General features: G+C 35.2%; 1 protein-coding gene across 1 annotated transcript in view; it reads right to left on the bottom strand.

The window, feature by feature from the left end:
* Window positions 1-1404: 1404 nt before the first annotated feature.
* Mmp16 (matrix metallopeptidase 16) overlaps window positions 1405-20884 on the bottom strand; it is a 243938-nt gene continuing 224458 nt past the window's right edge. Inside the window, exons 8-10 of the mRNA XM_051160589.1 lie at window positions 15326-15476; window positions 9868-9983; window positions 1405-5105 (exon numbers count right to left, since the gene is read on the bottom strand). Coding sequence (XP_051016546.1) covers window positions 4771-5105; window positions 9868-9983; window positions 15326-15476 — 602 coding nt within the window. The 3' untranslated portion in view covers window positions 1405-4770. The remainder of the gene's footprint in view (window positions 5106-9867; window positions 9984-15325; window positions 15477-20884) is intronic.

The following is a 20884-nucleotide window of genomic DNA, read 5'->3' as shown; positions in this document are numbered from 1 at the left end:
AAACCTGCCATTTAGACTAATAGACTCTGGCACTTATTCACTGTGGCTGTTATGAATCAGTATGATTGAGGTGATTGCCATTTCAAGGAATGGTTAGATTCTATCACATAAGTTGCTTGACCACCTCTGTGGTATCAGAGATGACTGGAGACTGTATTTATAGCTCTTTGTGAGAGGTCATCTGAATGTTACAATTGTGATTTAAATGGTTTGTTGTGCCATTGAAAGCTTGGAACAGGCTCTTAATGGTATCAGAAATTAAACATTTTGCTGTGACCACCGTAAACATTCCTTTACCAACCCCAGGCTACAATCTCACGGACTCAAAACTAACAGCAAATCACTGCATTTATTTGTTTCTCGAAATAAATACCAAACACCTAAAAAATGATTATTTTCATGACTTTTGTTTCACATATCTATTCAAGTATAACATGTATTCCTCTTCAGATAGCACAATGGGTTCACTTAATATGGGCGCACCAGTTACTCTATTGTAAGATCTGATTTTGTGCCATATTAGAATATCAACACAACACAGGGAACTTGAGATTATTACATTACCATTCCTAGGATCCAATATATACACCCTCATCATATATCACACGGAACAGTAGAATCTGGGCAATGTTCTTACCTTCTACATTGCATTTTAGTCCTTCACAGAAATAATATAAAGTTAAACATACTGTATTTAAAAAAAGCCAAATTATGTGCTGATAAAAGAGATTGTAGGCCACTTGAGTAATAAAGGTAACATTTTTCTTGTTTCAGTCAATCTGGCTTTATTTTTTTTATTACTTACTAATTGTCATTTGGTGATAATTACTTAGGACTTTATTCCATTTGATTTGGCAAACCCTGCTTTATGATTAGTAACATAAGCTGTATTTCCTAGTATGTATTCTTGTGCTCTAATTGAGCTCTGTAACCCCAACCATGGCAAAGTACTTCTGTCTTCACCTGTGTGATGGCCATCTCTGCAGAAGACTCTGTTCTCAGATGGGTGAGCAGTTACCTAAAATTGCAACTTTCTCTATAGAACTTATGTGGAAGCACTGCTTAATAGAGAATTCAAACTGATCATCTGTCTTAGTCTGATTAATAATGCACAGAGAAACATTATTCTCCTGAACTTGTAAACTCTAAAATGATTTTATGTAAAATTATTACCTCATTTTCATATGGGTAAAAATAATGAAACAGACGAATTATTTTATGAACATGAATATGTTTTCATTTCAGGTTGGGAACAGTAGGTCTCAGCTTTTTGTGTTAATCATTTAGAGGTTACAGAAGAACACTTGATAGGATGTGTGTCTCCATTGATATTAAGCAGACATTATGCTATTAATCCAGAGGACTTCATTTTTACAATTTTAATTGCTATTTTCATGTGATTAATGAAGTATTTTCACCTTTATAATTTCTTTAGCATTGCATTTTTTCTACCAAATCCCAAGGATAAGAAGAGTCAGCAACTATAGAGTGACTGGCATAAAATGAACAACGGAACCCCATTGGTCTTTGATTATATTGTCCTTAGTTCTTATCACTTATGATCTTATAACATTGTAGACATATAAGCCATTTTTAGTACATAGACTTCTCATAATCAAGGCAACACAACCCAAATCACATCTATGATATTTACCAGAATTCAAGCATAACAAAGACTCTGTTTCAATGCTATGATTATTTTCTAGCCCTTAGGTACTTACAGTCTTATGACGAATCAAGGTATTGTGATGAATGAATAAGGAGGCAATACATTGCTTATTGATTTTTTTATATCAGAGAGAAAAATGTTCAATGTACGTTGATGGAGTTCCTCAATGATTTGCACATGTCCCAAAAATGTTACAGTTACTCATTTCTATCATTAGGAAAAAAGTTTCCAGTCATTTTTTTTTTTTTTTTGACATCAAGGTCCTGAAAGGATTAAACCCTCTAACAAGCAAACACTGTATAAACAGGCTTATGTGTACAGTCCTCCATGCTCTGTAATAACTAACTCTATATTATTAGCATCATCTAGAAAGGAAGTACTGAAATAGAGCTACAGGGCTGATCCTTGCCCTCCCCTTTCTTATTTACCCTCACATTCAAAAGCTTTGATGTCTTCTTGAAGTACAGTCTGCATTGCATAAGGTGGTGCTACGAAGCCATGAAGCCATTCCTCTTTCCTAACTGTCCATTTTTTTTTAAACTCTTACAAGATATATGCTCAGATTGTAAGAAATACCAGTCTGCAAGGATATTCAGCATGCCACCCATGATTAGAAAATATTTTCCCCAACCAAATCATAAACATGTAGTTTAACCAAAGGCATTCTAATTATCATGCTATGTTGAGTATAAATATAAATTCAAGGCAGCCAAACTATCCATTTCCAAATAAGAATGTATACCTACACTCATTAAAAATCATCTGGAAATGTGTATTATTAGCAAATGAGTAAGAAATTTTCACTAGTATAAAATTCCTGCTTTGTATAAAAGCCACACTGGCCATTCAAGTATTTGAGGTTTTTTTTTTTTTTCTTATGGTTTTTGTAATTTTTACTAAAATGATGAAATTAAGCTTAAAATTAAAAAATAAAAATAAAAATACCTCTACCTATAGGGCATATTCAGAGTGTGCATGTAGAGAGCAAAGCATCCACCCACAGAACCAGTACCCAAACTCTCCCTCCACTTGAAGGAAACAGCTCTTGCTTACTAGGTTTTAGAGAATAACAATCCGATGGAGAAGTGACAGCAGATTTCCTTCAGTTTGTGCCAGTTTGCAAGTTAAAGGGCAAAGGGCAAAGACACAAAACAGGACTCTTCGAGGAAAATTTTCACAGAAGACAAGATTGAAGTTGTTGCTAATGACAGTCAACAGATCAATATCAAGTTCAAGGCAAGCTGTTCATTGTTTCAAAAGCTAATCCCCTCCAAAGCTGGCTTTCACACAAAGCCTATTGTCTACCTCGTGGGGTGCTTTCCCTATGACCATCTCTAAGAAGTTCACAGCCCAGTGGCTGTAAAGCCGTTCACTGCAAGAAGCAGCTCCTAAAATCAATAAAGAGGTCTGTCAGTTGCTGACTTTTCTCTAGGAAAAAAATATTGATACAAACCTGCTCTGCAGGTCACATGAAAATGACAATACTGCTGTTAGGACAAATTACACTCAACAAGGGAATGCTTTGGTGCCTCTTGGCTCTGTCAGTGATCAAATGGATGGCTAAATACCAGAAGCCACACCAACCCTTTGAGAACTATGGCTGACATGCAATAGGTAATGCATTGGAAGGTATTCATGCAAACTCAGAGTCACCGTTTTAATTCAGTTTTAACCAAGCGATGGTAACTACATATTTTATGGCGAATTGGATTTTCATGCAATGGATTTTAAATGAATAAATAAATCAGTAAGTCTGAAGAAGTAAAAGCTTAGGCTGTTCTAACCAATTATTCAAATAAAATTTCACTCTCGTGAGATATTGTTAATAAAATATCTTTTTTTATTTGCCGGAAAAATTTTGGCAAGTCACATCATTGTTGCTTGTTATAAAAGCATTTATGTAGTACTGTCAGTCATTAAAGAATTACATGAGATTGTAAGGTATCCTTTACAAATCTGAACTTCTTAAAGCTGTGATGGCTTTCCTTAATGGCCAGTTCTACAAATGACCATATTGCAAGACTGGCCCTCCTGACTCTGTGAGCTGGTCTGATAGTTCTCAAAGGGTTACACCAATGTAGTAACAGAGTCACATATCTTGATAAAATAACCATCACTTTCATTACTTCAGGGACACACTGCTTCTTGCTCTACTTTGCGCTGAGTATTGCTGACAGACCAATGGAAGGCCTGGAACAAAGGCCTAAACACAACTGGGAAGAACATCACAATGATGCTTGGTCAACAGGCAAGAGGGGGTTGAGAAACATTTCAAAACAATCGAAAGGTCCTGTTTGAATACAGCTGTGAGTATGGAGGTGATGGTACACTGTGGACATAGCTGAGAACAGCTGTAGAAAACAAAAACGCATGTAGTATTAAGGCTGTTACTATATTGCAGATATTTTGGCCCCTTGTTTGTTGGAAAATGGCTGTCCCAACAGTCTAGAGTCCTGTATGTATGTTCCAGATCTCCCACCTGACAAAAGGATGTGCAGGAGACTATCCATAGTGATCACAGAGCTATCTTCTTTGGAGACAAAGCTGTTTTGGGTCTTCACACTCTCCTGAAAGTTCAATTGTGGATTTTTGTTGTTGTTGTTTTTTAAACTCTTTCTTCTTTTGCTTTAAAGCAAAAACCTATGGGTTTTCTGATTTGCTCTTTTTGTTTTGTTTTGTTTCTCTCTCTCTTTCTCGCTTTCTCTCTCTCTTTTTCTTTCTCTCTCCCAGATATGGGCTCAGATTTCAGAAGGAAAAGTATTTTTTTTTTAAATTAAGAAGAAATCTTTCTTCATTATTTCCTCTTCTTCAGTTAATCCTGAAATTTGACTGGGCATTGAGCGTGCAGAGGAAAGGCCTAGAACTGAATGACAAAGAAAGACAGAGGACTGAAGAACGGCAGATACTGTGCATCATGGAAGCTTCTCCATGAATGTATTTCCCCTCATGTGCAGGACCAGCAACCCTCTAGGTTTGGAAGGTCAGCCCCGAATCAGGCTGCCACAAGCCTGCCCCTAGCTAGGAAACAGCATAACAGCTCTTGTCTTGAATCTCAAGTTACCACAAACTCCTGGAAAAGAAAGAAAAAACAAATCCCTACATCACACCCACTCTTGCATAGAGCGTTTACAGTACAGTATGTGACGGGGTGTTCCTTTCCTCTTGAACTGGAACACAGTGTAAACCAATACAAGGAGGCATAAGGCCAAGATGCATGGAATGACAATAGCTATGGCTTTCACAGTGCTGGCTGTGTTGTCCAGTTTGATGACAATGTCTACATCATCTGGTGGGCTGAGTCCTTCTTTATCTCGATCTGTTGGGCCATCACAGCCCATAAAATCTTTGAGGATGGATCTCGGATACCCAGGTTCTACCTTGAGTATCTGGTTGTTGAATTTCCAGTACTCCTTTCCTTTGTAGAAATAGGTAAAGCCTGCAGAGAAAACATACCAGAGAGGTACCACTCATTTGTGATCCTGTATATGCATCCAGATGTTAATGGCATAGGCTACCCCTTCAAAACATGTATTTTAAGATCCTAAGTCCTTTCAATTTCTAAAGGAAGAAAACACAATCCCCAGTTGAGCTGTCTTACAAAGGCTCTGGGTGCTGCATTCCAGGAATTGAGCCTTTTTCTGCTTCCTTCCTTCCTTTCTTCTCTTCTTCCATCTACCACTTCCTGTCTGAGTAAGGGTGTAAATCTGGATCCCAAGCTGCCCTACAGCTTTCTGTAGAATGTGAGTGGCCTCAAACACAGGCCAATTGATTCCCTTGCCTCAGCCTCCTCAATGTTTGGGTTGCAGGTATATATCACCAAACCTGGCTCATATTTTCTTTAAAAAGTATGACTGAAATATATGCTACTTACAGGGAACTTGGGCTGGTGATAGCAGGGTATCTATATGCATTCCTGTTGCAGACTGTAAAGAGAGTCTCATCTTTTTAATGGCTTATAGGAGTACTAGCATATAATTCACATTAGAATCATATCATAGCATTTTATCTGATAATACAGAATTGTTCGAAAGTTGAACCACTACTGATCCAGGATTTGCCACTGAGGAGACTGTTCAATAAACAATCGAGATGTTTCTCACCTATTCACACCTCAGGGCATGTTTTCAATATCTTAGTATTAGGCTTTTTTGTGTTCTCCCTTGTTATTTGGGTAAGAAATTATGAGAAAGCAGTGGAATGGAGGTCTTTTCTTTGTCTGTTGGGAATTTTAACAAGCAAACAGGTGTTTTTAGCATGTTGTGCACTGAGCTCATTTCTGGCTGCAGGTCTTGCCTACTGTGTCTTTTCTCCATTTGTTGTCTTTATTTGTAATACTTACTTATTTTATGCTACCTAGCTAACCTTATAGAATTTTAAAATTCATTATTAAATGTTTTAGAAATAAAAAGAAAATACATCACAATTATATCCTTAACTGTTCTGAATACTACGTTTATTTCATTTAAGAAAAGTTGATAAGAGAAGTTTTAAATCATTCAGTAATTTATGATCCAAAGTATTATAGTTAATAATAATAGATGCTTTAAGTTCCTAACATACATAAACATGTGGATTTTCTTGGACGGTTTTTCAACATTTTAATACATATCTAGTAAAGTTTGTGATTCTGCTACTTGGACTTGATTATTGTTTTTAGGAAAAACAAAAATCAAAATCAACAATGAAACAGAAAAAGTGCTGTATTAAGTAAAAAAATATATTTTGGGAATTATCTATTTTGAATATTGTGTTACAGCTTAAGAGTTCAAAATGAAAAATGTTTAGATGCACCAAGATAGGAAAGATGTTTTCTTCAAGGTTGCCAAATATAACATTTATAATAATCCTGATTGTTTCATCGTTCTTCTTGCTATAGATAGTTTATTGTATATATATGTAATGATATAAATGTATAAGTAGAAAAGAAAATAATAAGAAAGAAAAAATATGAAACAAATATTTAAAAATTTAAAAAGTCAACAAAATGATAATTGGTATTATATGCTGTCTTGACGGAAGATTTACATCATAAAAAAACACTACTTTTAGCCTTCATAACTGCTACACTTTTAAGAAGAATTATTTCATATTTTTTATTTCCTGAGAGTTATTGAGGGTCAGGGACAAATACGTATGACTAAGACAAAGTGAGACTTATTCACTTGTCCACAGCTAGAGTTATAACATGAGACTTTGCCTTTTTAACAGCACTGCTCAGATAGGAGTCACTCCTGGGATAAAGAATTCTAAAATATCAAGATATTTCTGATAAATAAAAACAGGTCATTCCTGGTTAGTTCATATTGAACATTATTGTGTTCAGTGTTTCAAAAGTCTGCTATGGCTTTTAATTTTTAAGAATAATTATTTAGTCATAGCAACTCATCAAGGGAAACCAGGAGTGTGTACATTGAAATCATTCTGCCAGTAATAAATCACTCTAGTGAAACACAGTGTGCTTATTCAGCAAGTTTAGAAGAGAAATGCTGAGGACCTCTTAAATAACAGACTATGAGATGATGACAGATGACGAATATCATTGGCTTATAGTTAAATATTCAAAGCAGGTGAAAATACTGCTAGTGGTTATAAATGTGAAACTGATGTCTACCAGTGTCCTTATCTCTAATTTTTAGCAAATACTAATTATTATAATGGTAAAGGACAAAACACCGATGTTCAGAAGAAGCCTCTTCCATATAGACCAGGCTACAATTCAAATTTTACAGTAACAAACTCCAAGCACAGGAACTGAATTTACACTTACTGACTATATTTATTAGTGTCATAAAGCTGGTCAGTGGGACAAAAAGAGGTCGTCTAAAATCTTTGCAGGAGACATTTGTCAAATTCTGATTTCTAACTAATCAATTGTAACATTTTAGGTTTATTATCTTAACTTGTGAAATTTGAGTTCATGAACTTTTCAGCAAAGCAAATAGCTTTGCTCTTCTATTCCTGTGTTAGGGTTCTTATGATGAAAACTTATAAGAAAAAAATCAATAACAATTAAATACATTTTCTATTGTTTACATTAGTTTGGGCCTTATGAGGCTCTTTCTACTGTTTTGTCCTCACAAAGTAATGAGACAGTCTACTGTGCAAGGTTGGTCTGATGTATGTTGATGCTAATTACTGCTTGCTGTCTCTGTTATCCACCTGAACCTTGCCTAAGAGCCTAATCTGTTTGACCAATAAAAGGCCATCACACCTGGGCAGTGAAAATAAGATAGGTGTGGCTAAGGTTCCTGGGTTTGGGGAGACAGGAAGAATCTTGGGTAGAGGAGAGACTAGAAGAGAGAGGAGGAAAAGGATGGGCATGGGTTAGGTAGAGGAGAAGCACATGGCCAATGAGAATAGAGACTTGGCCCAGATGATGAAAAGTAGCAAGTATTAGGGATAATGGATGGGAGGTAGCTTGATCGAAATTATTAGAAGCAGATGGCATAGAATTGGGGCAGATATGGGATACCTGCTCCAGTATAGGAAGTAGTTTAGGGGATAGGGATAGTTTAAAATATTACAGGTGTCTGTGTCTTGATTGATTGCTAGTGGGTTAGAAAATATTGCCATAACAATTTTTAGGCCTAATACGAACATTATTTGGCCATACTGGTAAAATAACTGCAACACTCTACCACAGAAGAACATTTCAATGGTAGCCCTGCATTCTATGTTCTCTTCTTTCTTGTATGAATTTACTTAGTGCCCAGTAAATGTTATTAGATACACTAAGTGTTACACAACATATATGTGAGTTGCATTTGTAATTTTACAAGGGAGAGGAGGATAATTAATTCACTCACTCAACAGAACCTAGAGAAAGAACCAACAATCTTAAAGAGAGCCATGAAAAATGGTTCGGATATATTTAAACTAAAACTGTAAACATAAATAAAGAATGTATTTGATTAGTATAGAATGTGAGAATATTTTGAAGGAAAGGCTAACTTTCTGCCATAGTTTTAGGATAGCTAAAAACCTAAGAATCTGTAAAAACACAGATGAGAAATGACGGATAAGAAGAAGAAATCATTCAACTTAGTTGGAGTGAGCAAATGGAATTTGAATTACTGTAATTACTTAGGACAGGATTAGATAAAAGGAAAAAGAATTAACAACAACAACAACACCCAAAAATATTACAACATGAAAGCTTAGAAAGCTATATTTAGTGTTCACTCAGTTTGGACAAAGGGAGAAATTTAGAAAGATGCAACAGGTCACAGACCACATTGATGTAATGTGGAAATTTTTTTAACTTTTTCTTTTTCTTTTTTTTAATACAGTGTGTATAAGAAGACATTCAATAGTTGCTAAGTGCTTTAGTATCAAATTTTAGAAATATTTCTAATTTATGTTCATCTATAAGCTATTTAACACAGATGATTACTGGTGAAGAGGCCTTTCTATGGGAAAACTAAATGAATTTATGTACTATATTTGATACATAGGAATCATTCATATGGCATCAGAAAGTCATATTTCATGGTTGAAAAGGAGGAACAAAATTGATATTTTCTATATTAGAAATGACATTGAACCTAGATATGAAACACATTAAAACCTTTACCTTAGTTTTAAATTTATGAAATAAAAGTAATCACTCTTAGCAGAAGATTCCAAGAGCATACTTTGACAGTAGTGAAAGAGTCAACTAGAGAACATTTTACTGTTCTACCTTCTTAGATCTATGATTATCAAACATAGTGTGTAAATCTTCTATGTTGTTTCTTGTGATGACATCCACATTGCCTTTCTAGTCTGACTGTGCTGAGGGGAGTCTTCAGTTAAATACCTTTAGCTGAAAGTGACATTGCAATTGTCTGTAGTTAGGACCCAATCTTTGATACAAATTCCTGATACACATATATTTGTTATAAGAACATTTTCAGGAATTTTAATAGATCTGCGTAATAGGTTACTGAAACTATCTATTTGTCATTAGTAAACCACTATCTATATTTTTTCTTAATGAATTTAAATAAATCTAAGTAAGTCAAATTTAAAACTGCACAGAGCATAAAATTAAATGTAAATTCATAAGAAGAAAACACTAAATATAAACAGAAATTATAAATATGAATATTAATTTTTCATACTTCCAGCACGGTATTTTTAAATTATTTGATTTAACATAAAATGATGTGATTTTAAGATGGAAATCTTAGGAACTGAGTAGTGTGTGCACTATGTACCATTTTCTTTGTGGACAAAAGCTCCCTGAGGTGATTCAGGGATCCCCTTCCAGATGGTGATGGGTTTGGGATAGCCAGGGTCCATGGTTTTCATTTCTTCACTGTATCTCCAATATCTAAAATTGAACAAACACAACAATATATGTATAAAGTACATCAGTCTTGCAAATATTTACATTTTCACTAAATGAATACTGTATTCTTTTGCACCTGTCACTGGCTAAAAAAAAAAAAAAACTGATTGAAATCACTGGAACAACAACTGACATAAAATTTATCTCGTGTCTTCTACAATGTATTATTATACACATCCTTCATATGGCAAAATAAGTATTCAATGTTTTAAAGTTAATAATAATGCTAAGTAGAGAAGGCTATCCATGTAGACTCATAATTCATAAGAGTGCCACACAATATCATATATACATCTACACATGCAGAAACATATATATGCTGAATGCTATTTTTCTTAAAGATATAACCCCGAATAAAACAAGCTAGCTCTAGCTTTTATTAACATTAGATTTTTGGATATATGATGATATAGACACACAAACATCAAAGAAGGTATAAGATGACAGGAGATAGGAACAGCTATGAGGAAAACAATGCATAAAATGCTATAAAGCAATATATTAAAACATTTGAAAGTAAGTCCTTCGTGAAAAATTGATATCTGAGGTAAGAAGTGAGAGTAATAGCAAAAGTAGGGGCAGAGATAGGGAGCATCAGGAGTGAGCAGCAGTGAGGAAGCTTCAGTGAGACAGCAGCAGAAATTGAGCAGCACAGAAAGAGCTACAATGAGAGCGCAGCTGTGAGTGATCACCAGTGAGTAAGCAGCAGTAAGACAGAACGAGAGAGAGAGAGAGAAGCAGAGAAAGTGCAGCAGGGAGAGAACAGCAGTGACTGAGAAATAGTAAGAAAGAAGCGATCAGTTAGTTTCAGTGAGTGTATAGGTGTGAGTGGTGAGAGCATAATTGATTGTCCTCTCCAATGTTTAATAATTTTCAACCTTGCTGATGTTCCAGTTAGGTCTCGGGGCATACTTGAGGGATTCAGATTATCTTAATGATACAAATTGGTGTTTGTGTATAGGACCACTCTGTAAGAAAGGGGACCATGCAGTGTATAAAATGAAGAATGCAATAGGCTTGCTTCCTGGTATTTTTCTGTGTCCGTAATGTAACAAGCTTCTTCAATCACCTACTACCTTCACTTCCCCAACATGATGAACCAGTATTTCTACTGTTAGACAAAATAAACATCTTTTCCTATTGAGTTGGTTTTGTCAAGGACTTTTTTAAAATCAAAGCAACAGGAATTGAAACTAATCATAATATAAAGATCTGCCATATGTAAATATTTCAGTTCAATTTAATGGCATATATAATTGCTTCCTGCACCAAACCAAGCATAATTTGGCAAATAAGACAATACCTACTAGCATGGGTGTAAAAAACACATTTTCTCCACAAATTGAATCTATATATGTACACAGTATATCATACTGTGAAATTGGTATAAGATCAAAGTTTACTTGGTATGATTTTCCTTCAAGTGAAAAAATATTAAATAATGGAATGTCATGTATACACACATTTTTAGATGATATAAATGTAAGTTAAAGTGAATTGTTAAATATTAAACTAGAATTGTGGGAAAAATTTAAAATCCCATGGATACCGTAACACTTAATAACATCACTTCATGCTTAGAGATTACTTTCCTGACAAGCAGCCCTCAATACCATAATATCTACTCTTTATACAGGGTATTATACCTTTAGATTAAATGCATACAATACAGTCTTTCCCTTAAATCCCTCAATGTTCTCTTATATTGTACAGTAAGTCCCCTGATATAATGTCCAGACAATAATTATAGCAGATGTGGCCGCTAGTTCGATCAATGATACAGCACTGACACCTAAGTTATCTCTCCTCTATGTTAAGATAGTAAAATTTAACTTTAACCTAACCCTTCAATTCATAGTTCAGTATTATATTGAGCCATGCTATTCCTAGTACTTTCCTAGACACAGCTTGCCCATGAAGACAACACTGCTGGCCATTCTTACACTGTGAATCCATTCTAATATTGGAGTTTATTTGTTTTGGAACAATTTTCCTTCCTCATCTTCTCTTCACTCATAGACTACTGAGTCATCAATATTCTTCCAAACACCTATATCATAGTCATGTGTTCCATTGCCTGCCATGTAGCACTCATAACAGTCGCATTTTCAGAAATTATTCAAGCAGTGTAAATTTTTATTACAAGCTACATTTAGGAATATCATCCTAGGAGAATTAGTCAAAATAAATAAATTTCTCTCTCAAAGCAAGTAATGGAAATTAGAGTTTGAGGTGATTTTGCAATTTGAGAAAATAAACGTAAGCTTAAATTCGTAGTCTGTCTGTCTCTTGGCATTGCTATATAGCTCACAATCATGAAATGGATTACAGCTGTTCAAGTCTATCTATGCAGAGTATTTTATAAAAAGAACTGGATTTATAACAAACATGGGTTTCATTTTAATTTTGAAGATATTGTCATCAACAAAATGTTACATGTTATAGTTTTATTTTTCTCTTGAAAACTGAACATATGGATTCATTAACAATTAAGAAAGCATATTCATATTTTAACACTTTAAATAAAATAAGTTAAGGCACTTGAAAACTGGACGTTCGATAAGAAACTCATAATTTTGTGCCAAAGAGTGAGTAAGTCATGAAGGATGATAGAGGGCATTATGGTTTTTTTCATCTGCTTTCACAGTTATCTTTATTGTATAATTATGATTTTAATTACATAAATCCTTTTTAAGATTTATTTTAATTTGTGTGTATGTGTTTGTGTGAATGTATATTGCATGTGTGGAGAGACCTCAATAGTTCAAAAGGAGACTTGAAATACCCTGTGGCTAGGGTTTGAAACACTTAAAGCCATCCAGTGTAGATGCTGAAAACTAAACTTAGATTTCTGGAAGTCCAGAAAGAGCCTTTAATCATGGTGCCATATCTACAGCCTTAATTAGGATACTTTGTGAGAAAAAAAAATCGTAAGCAATATTTCAAAATAAATCATTACCAGAAATATATAAGCAATTTTCAGGCATAGTCATGAATCATATCCATAAGAAACAAGTTTTGCATGTACCATCACATAAATTAAAAAATTCTTTCATTCTAAAAAAAAGAAGATATCTGAAAATATGAAGTAATTTATTTCAGTGATGAATTGCTCTATTAAAGACTGAAATCCTAGTATATACTGGGGTCATTGCACATGGACTCACTGTTTTATCACCTCAGCTCTCATGAATCTTGGTCTCATAGTAGTCTTCATGTACATTTTTATGTCATTTTTCAATATGAAAACAATTGAGGTCATTGATTAGTTTATAGCTTATTATTCACCTCTTCCAAAAAGAATATGTGTCACTAAATACAACAGATCCTTTGGTTTGAACAGGAGCGTTGTGATCTTTTCAACTGTGATATGTTTATCATATAGGATCTGATATTTAGCATATGTTAAAATTGTTATGAATGAACTAAGAAGGGCTTGGTTAGGACCAATATAGAGCTATTAGGGAATGTGGCATTAAATTTACTGAAAATAAAAGGGCTGTCTCATATCGTGTAGTCTCTTTAGGCAGTTAGAATTAGGCTGCGTGTAGTAGCACAGGCCTATTATTCGAGTATTGAGAACACTGAAGAAAGATTTCAAGTTCGAAGTCAACCTCTGCCGTATAAAAAAAAAATCTTTCTCAAAATAAGAATGGCAGTAAGGGAATATGCTGTCAACCTGCAGATTAGATTTTACTAGTAATAATTATTATACTCTAATAAAATTCATCATTTATTATATTTGTATCAATTTTTATTCTTTGGAATTCCATCTGCTTTCTATGGTTTTAGTTCACATGCCTTGGATGGATAATTTTGTTAGTGATTCATTTAGAAATATTTTAGGAGAGTCCTGAATTTATTATAATGTAATATAATGTATGACATTTTACAATAGAAAATTAACCTATATAATGTTAGAAACACAATGAATGCATAAAGGGGCATTTAAAATGTATTTATTTATTCACTTTACATCCGTTGTCGCCTGCTCCTTCTTCTCCACCCAGCCCCACCCTCCCTCTCTCTATTCTCCCTTCTCTACTCCTCAGAAATGAGTCCCCCACAATTCTCCCCAGTACAAGAAGTTGTATCAGAACAGGGCATATCATCCCCCACTGAGGCCAGGCAAGGCAGCCCTGCCAGGCAGAAGTGATCCAAAAACAGGCAACAGAGTCCATGTCAGGAACAGGCCTTGCTGCTCTTACTAGGGGACCCACATATGGGCATTCTCTTCCATATAAGCCATTTCTGAGATCTTTCCATTCGAGTAGAGATAAATGTTTAAAATCACTTCCAGTTAAAACTTGCAAGTTAACAATAATTAGTCATAGTTATTTTTCTCCTAGAGTAGTAGGGATTTGATAGGGTTATTTTATACAATGACAATAAAGTAAATTTTACTGGTATGTTGGAAATTAAAGCCCTATTTTCATCGGTGCATATTTAATACATTTACTTATAAAAATATGTAAATAGCATTTTAAGGAACTTTACAAAGAATGAATACAGAGACTCATACTGTGGCCCTGATGATAATAGCACAATTAAAATTAGAAATGTCATTTCTATTAATTTTTCTACTTCACATTAAATTAACAAAAATTCAAGTTCATATTTTAACTGTTATAGAGTACCAACTGTATGTGTTAGGATGAACCATTTATTTATGTTATGTGGACACTGTTAACAATGATATGGAATAAAACAACAGTACTTAAACATCTAGCAAGAAATATAATGAGTTATTAATATTTCATAGCATTTGCTGGCTAGTATCTGCAGAAGACATTACTTCTTTAAAATATGAACCCATTTTTTACAGCATTATTTTTCTTAGTCCTACCTTGCAAAACGGGAAATTAATTAAAATTATTGGAAAATGGTCATAATTGTACCAAAAGTGACAAAATTTAACTCTGAATGCAAAACACATATTTTTATTAACAATATTTTTCCAAAAACATAAGTAAAGTTATAGGAATATCTATAAGAGGGATGTAGATTTACATGCCCATCTGTGTACACGTATACTTATTTATAGCTCACATAGCATATTAAACTCATGTGGAAAAAAGAATATAGGTTAATGGACATGTCTACATTAATAAATTAGTTATATTACAATAAGCACAGTAAATAAAGTTTTATCTTAAATATATTATCTAAAATGCACTGCAACAATGTTTCCAGCACACTTCTGTGTTTACACACACACGTCACCATTCACAGTGTTTGCATATCAATGAGTAGAGACGTTGGTTTTTAAAATCACTAGTTAACTGCTAATGTGTGTGTCTACAGTGTGCCACATACATACTGACCTGTCACCTTTGAAGAAATAGGTTTTGCCGACATCTTCCCACCATATAGCAGAATCAATACCATGAGGGGGAATTCCATTCCCAAGCGTGATCAAGTCATGAGGGTAACCAGGTTGAAGAGTTGTGTCCTTGAACACCCAGTATTTGTTACCTGTATAAAATAGGTGTGATTACAGAATGTGTTACTAAAACATTAATTACACTGTCCCTGTCAGCATCATGTGTAAGTTACTATACCAGGATGTAATGGAAATAAGTCAGTCATTGTCACACACAGAATACTGATAGTCTTCCTCAAACGTCAGTTATTATAAATAAACACTAAATAGTCTAAGTATATCAGTTACTCTAAATCTAAAATACAAAAAACACTTAAGTATACAATAGTGATTTGTGAGTTAATTTAAAACTTAAATCTACAGCTTAGCCATAAAGAACAATTTTAAGTCAAATATCCTTCCCCTGGGCTAGCAAAGGACTGATTTCTGTGAATTGCTAGCACCTTCCTGTGGTTGGTTCCATACTGCATACTTAATTGATTTTATGATGATAACATCTACTCTGTGTGAGCATTTCCAGTTGGTTGATACTTTTGTTTTATTTTGCAGGCATTTCCAAATGTCATTCATCAAATGAAGCCCTCCTGTCTTGACTGTATTTATTAGAACTCTAAACTTATGAGGGTACCTAAAGGAGGAAAAAATTTAAGCCAAAACTGTTCAAAATTGCGGAGTTATAATACACAAAATCTAGGCTGACTTCAATCAGTTGTTTTGCCATTTGGAAACTTCTGTAAACAACACAACTCTCACACAGCCCTGCCCTTGACACACTGCACCCTAACTTCCTTCTCAGTATGCCATACCCAGTAACCATTCCTTACTTCACTGAAATTTATTTCAACCTGACATTTAACTGAACATTTTGCTTTTGGGATCTTCAGTACTTTCAACTAAATGATCATCCAGAGTGGTGTTTTGGATGAAAAAAAGTTCTCATAGGCTCATATATTTGCATGTGTAGTCCCCAGGTGATAAATTGTTTAAGAAGTATTACCAAGATTAGGAAGTGTAGCCTTGCTGGAGTAGGTGAGCTTTTGGAGGAGTTGCATCAGCAGGGGGTGGACTTTGAGTTTAAAAAAGCCCATGTCAAACCCAGTGTCTCTCTGTCTTTTGACTGAGGTTCAGTACTTTAAGCTATTTCTCCAGCATCTCACCTGCCTGTCTGCTACCAAGTTCCCTTCTATGATAATAATGCACTGTAGCCCTGAAACTTCAAGCCCACAATCAAATGCTTTCCTTTTTAAGATTTGCTTGGTCATAGTATCTCTTCACAGCATTAGAACAAAACTATATAGCCAATCTTATCTTTAGATTTAACTGGCCACTTAGTTTGTTCCTTGAGTAGCTAGAACCCATTTTATGTTGTCTCTTTTCCCTCTATCGCTGTTGTTTTCTGATTTTGATTTATTTTGTATTTGTCAAACATTAAAAATTGATTCTTCCTTTTTTTTTCTTACTATAAATCTTGCTTGTGCTTTCAACACTGAGTTCTCATCTTTGTATTTTGAAGGCTTTGGTGCCTTTGGGAGATGGGAGCCAGGCTGGTTGAAATAGGTCACTAGGGGCAGGGGAGGCCTGCTTTGCCCTGCTGCCTGCTCATTACGGTACGGTTGGCGCTGCCACGTGGTCTTTCCAGCTGTTCTGCACTGCCTTCCCACTATGATGGCCTCAAGTCCTATTGAAATCATGAATATATATATATATATATTCAAAACACTAGGTTCCTAAAGGTTTTTTGGCATAGAAGAAATATGAAAGCAAGTGGTAGAAAGGCTATTAATAAGCAGTTGCAGCTCAGGCGTGAGGTTATAAATAAGGACTGGGAATTCTATAGGAGTTCGAATTTTCCTTCAAATGACATAGGGAGCAATTGACCATTATGTAAAATGGTTTTGTGAAAGACTGAACTAACGTTCAAAACATAGAGGTGGAGAGAAGAAAATGTACTCATGATCTATCTTGATGTCAGAACTAATAGGAAACACTGGCTAACTATATCATAGATTATTCTCAGCTTGTGGCTTACGTGCCTAGATAAGAGACTGTGAATATTACTGAATAAGACAAATAAGACCAAAGATGGGTAGGAAGCTTCAAATTAAAATCAAGAGTATGATATGTTATCTAGGAAGTGGCGGTACATGCCTTTAGTACCAGCACTTGGGAGGCAGAGGCAGGTGGATCTCTATGAATTTGAGGCCAGTTTGGTCTGTAGAGTTAGTTCCAGGACAGCCAGAGTGGCACAGAAAAAAGTCTTGATTCCACACCCCAAGAGAATGTGAGATGTTAGTGAGATATCTATATGAACAAATAGGGAGACATAACTGTATATGTCAGAATATTTAGAGCAATTTGTACATTATAAGCATCAAGTGGCATTTGACAATTTAGGACTCTATGAATCTATCTGGGAAGAGTATATGCAGGACACAGAAAAGCTGTAACTGGGCTTCTAAAAAGAAGTGTCTTTTAGAAAATACCACAATGAAGAATAGGAAAAAGTAGGCAAAGGAAGAAAAAAATGCAATGCTGATGACTAAAATTATAGAATTATTCAGAAATGGAAAGATGGAGTTAGAGGGAGCACAAATAAAAACCTGGTTTTCCATAGTGCCAATACCAATTGCTCTGGAAAACTAAACAAAATGTTGGGATTTTTCTACACCACTAATTAATAAATGAAAAGCTTACTTCACGCTGAGACCTGTATCTGAGCTTCATTAATTGCTGTGATCCAATATTTTTTGAGACAATGCAACTCAGTGGAGAAAGGGTTTATTTCAGCTCACAGTTCCAGGTTATGTTCCATCGTTATGGAGAAATCAAGGCGGCAGGGACATGAAGTAGCAAGTCATATCATACCCACAGTGAAGAGCAGGATTAAAAATGAATGCACACATTCTCACTGTGCTAAGACCCCTCTCTATACTTATACAGTGCAAAATCCCAACCCAGGAAATGGTGCTCCCCTCAGAGGACTGGGTCTTTACATACTCATTAACAAGTGATTCAGACATCTCCCTATAGACATGCATTTAGGGCAATTTGATATTGGCAATCCTTCATAGGGTCTCTCTTCCCAGGGGAGTCCATGTTGTGTCAACTTGGCAGTTGCAATTAACCATCACAACCTAGCTCTTCACTAACCTTATTCTCATAGGTTAGCATACAGCTTATTCAGTTAATCATATTATAAACCTTGTTCATAATTTTTTCATACTGAATGTATAGTAAAGTCAATTTACGTGACTAGAACTTGTTCCTTGAAGGCATTCTCACTGTCAGTAATACAAAGCCCCTCCTTTGTCTCTTTCATTTATCATATATCTACCCATTTGTCTGTCTGTCAATCTATATCTCTCTTCATTTTAAAGTCTGATCACAGCCCCACTCATTTCTTTCCTCCTCCTAGTCCCACCCTCACACACCACCCCATTGCCTCATCAGCTTATCCTCGGAGAATGGGAGGCTCCCACTGTCTTTTCTTAAGCAAGAACTCCATTCCTTTTTCTACACACTCTTCTTCTACACTAAAACAAGGATGAGGCAGAGGCAAAGATGAAGCTAGGGAGGTGAACTGAAAGAGTAAATGAAGAAGTGATCTGCAGATGAACCACACACCAGGGCTTCTGCTAGCACGATGGTATGTGCAGTTCTTGTGTTGTAAATTATCACATCTTTGCTCCCTCAAGCTCAATTAACCCATTTCAGCTTTTCTCTTGACTGAAGGAGACAGCTCTTTGTGAACTCAGAGCATCCAAATTCTATATAAAGTATGACATGCATATGAGCCTCCAGTCCTTGAATCACAGTCCTGGGTTTTAGCCAACAAACAATACTCTCCTCTAGCCAGGTTCCTTCATGACTTGATGACAGCTTTGTAGCTTGTACTACTCCAAATTTTCTTTCTTATCAGATTGCTTTTAGCTTTTCTCCTTTTCATTTATTTTTTTTTCAAGGCAAATAGAAAATTTGTTCGGAGGGTTTTGTTTTTTACGTCTTAAAATTTTTTGTAATTGTTCACATGAAAAATTCTAATGCATATCTGGCATTGCAAGACTCCTTTAAACTCAGTTTGCTTATCACACTCCATGTTTGCTCATTCCAGAACACCAACAGTTCATTTAGAATAAGATGACCCCTTCAATATTTACTGTGGATAATTTCTGAGGGAGAACCCTCCCTGCATTGCATGGTTTGCTATATTGCCAGACTGCACAGCTCTTACCTATATCATACCACTTAGTTCATAGCTTGCAAGCAAAACCAGAAGAAACAGAACATTGACACACTAGTTTGCTTTAGCACCTTAGATACAACACCGAAAAAATTTTTTAAAGTGCTTAATAAATGGTTATAAATTCAGAGAATCATGCTTCAATTACATAAATAATCAAATATATAATTGAAGATCTAACAAAAAACCAATAAAGACTACATAAATAATATGGTAATCATTAGCTTTGAATCTTGGCAGCAAAGCTAGAGAATGAATATTATAACAAACATCACATCGGAGCAAACACTCACGGCTTAGCACTGTGTTGTAAAGCCATGTATCTTTTATCTTTAACTGTGTGTTGGGAAATGCCATCACATGTCACATATTTTTCCCCAGATGATTCTGAAATCTGAAGGCATTAAAGGAAATACCGCAACCAATATGCACATCAAATCTTTGACAAAGTAACAAGAAAGAAATCCAAGCACACAGTCTACTTTTGTCCCAATCTCTTTCACCCTTAAAGCAGAAAAACCTTAAATCAATAGAAGTTCTAAAGGGCCCATTCCATCACTCTATGCTCAACACTTCTCTCATCCTTCTCTTTCAGCTCATGTGTAATTAAGAAAGAACATGTGATTGTAATCCCCCAACCCCCAGTGTCAGCTACTGAGAGTAAGCCTTTAGTCAGCTCAGCTCCATTGTGCCTTTCCAGGAGCGACATTCTACACCTTACAATATCTTCCTTGGCAGTTGTGAAATTTAGTATTTTTGTGACAATATTCTCATATTCTTCCCAGGTTCACAATGGGCAAACACACCAAGAAGTTAGAGTTCAATTAGCTTTCTTTATATAGGGCCTATGTCTCAAGAGAGAATAACCAGTGAGAAAACAGAGTTGATGTTTTTATTTAAAAGTTTTATTATTATATTAAAATACTTTCCTCTATTTAGTGTATGCATATGGTGTGTATATTTGACTAAATATATGATGTGTGTATGCCTGTGTGCATGCTTATTCAAATGTGTGATTGTGGGGTCTATATACAATGGCCCTTTTGGGCAGTTCATTGAAAAACCTCAGATGCAGGTCCCTACCTTTCACCTTGTTTGAGACAAATTCTCATATTTACTGCTGTGTATGCTCAGCTAGGTGGCCTAAAAGTTCCCAGGGTTTTCCTGATCTCTTCTCCCAGTTCGCTGTTGGAGCACTTGGAGTACAGGTCTCTGTGTATAGTATCAGGCTTTGCATAGATCCTGAGAATTAAAATTCAG

The sequence above is a fragment of the Acomys russatus genome, chromosome 2 (genome assembly GCF_903995435.1).
Source record: "Acomys russatus chromosome 2, mAcoRus1.1, whole genome shotgun sequence".
NCBI classification, from domain to species: domain Eukaryota; kingdom Metazoa; phylum Chordata; class Mammalia; order Rodentia; family Muridae; genus Acomys; species Acomys russatus.
Note: the sequence above shows the minus strand (reverse complement) of the source record. Positions and strands in the feature narration are given on the sequence as shown.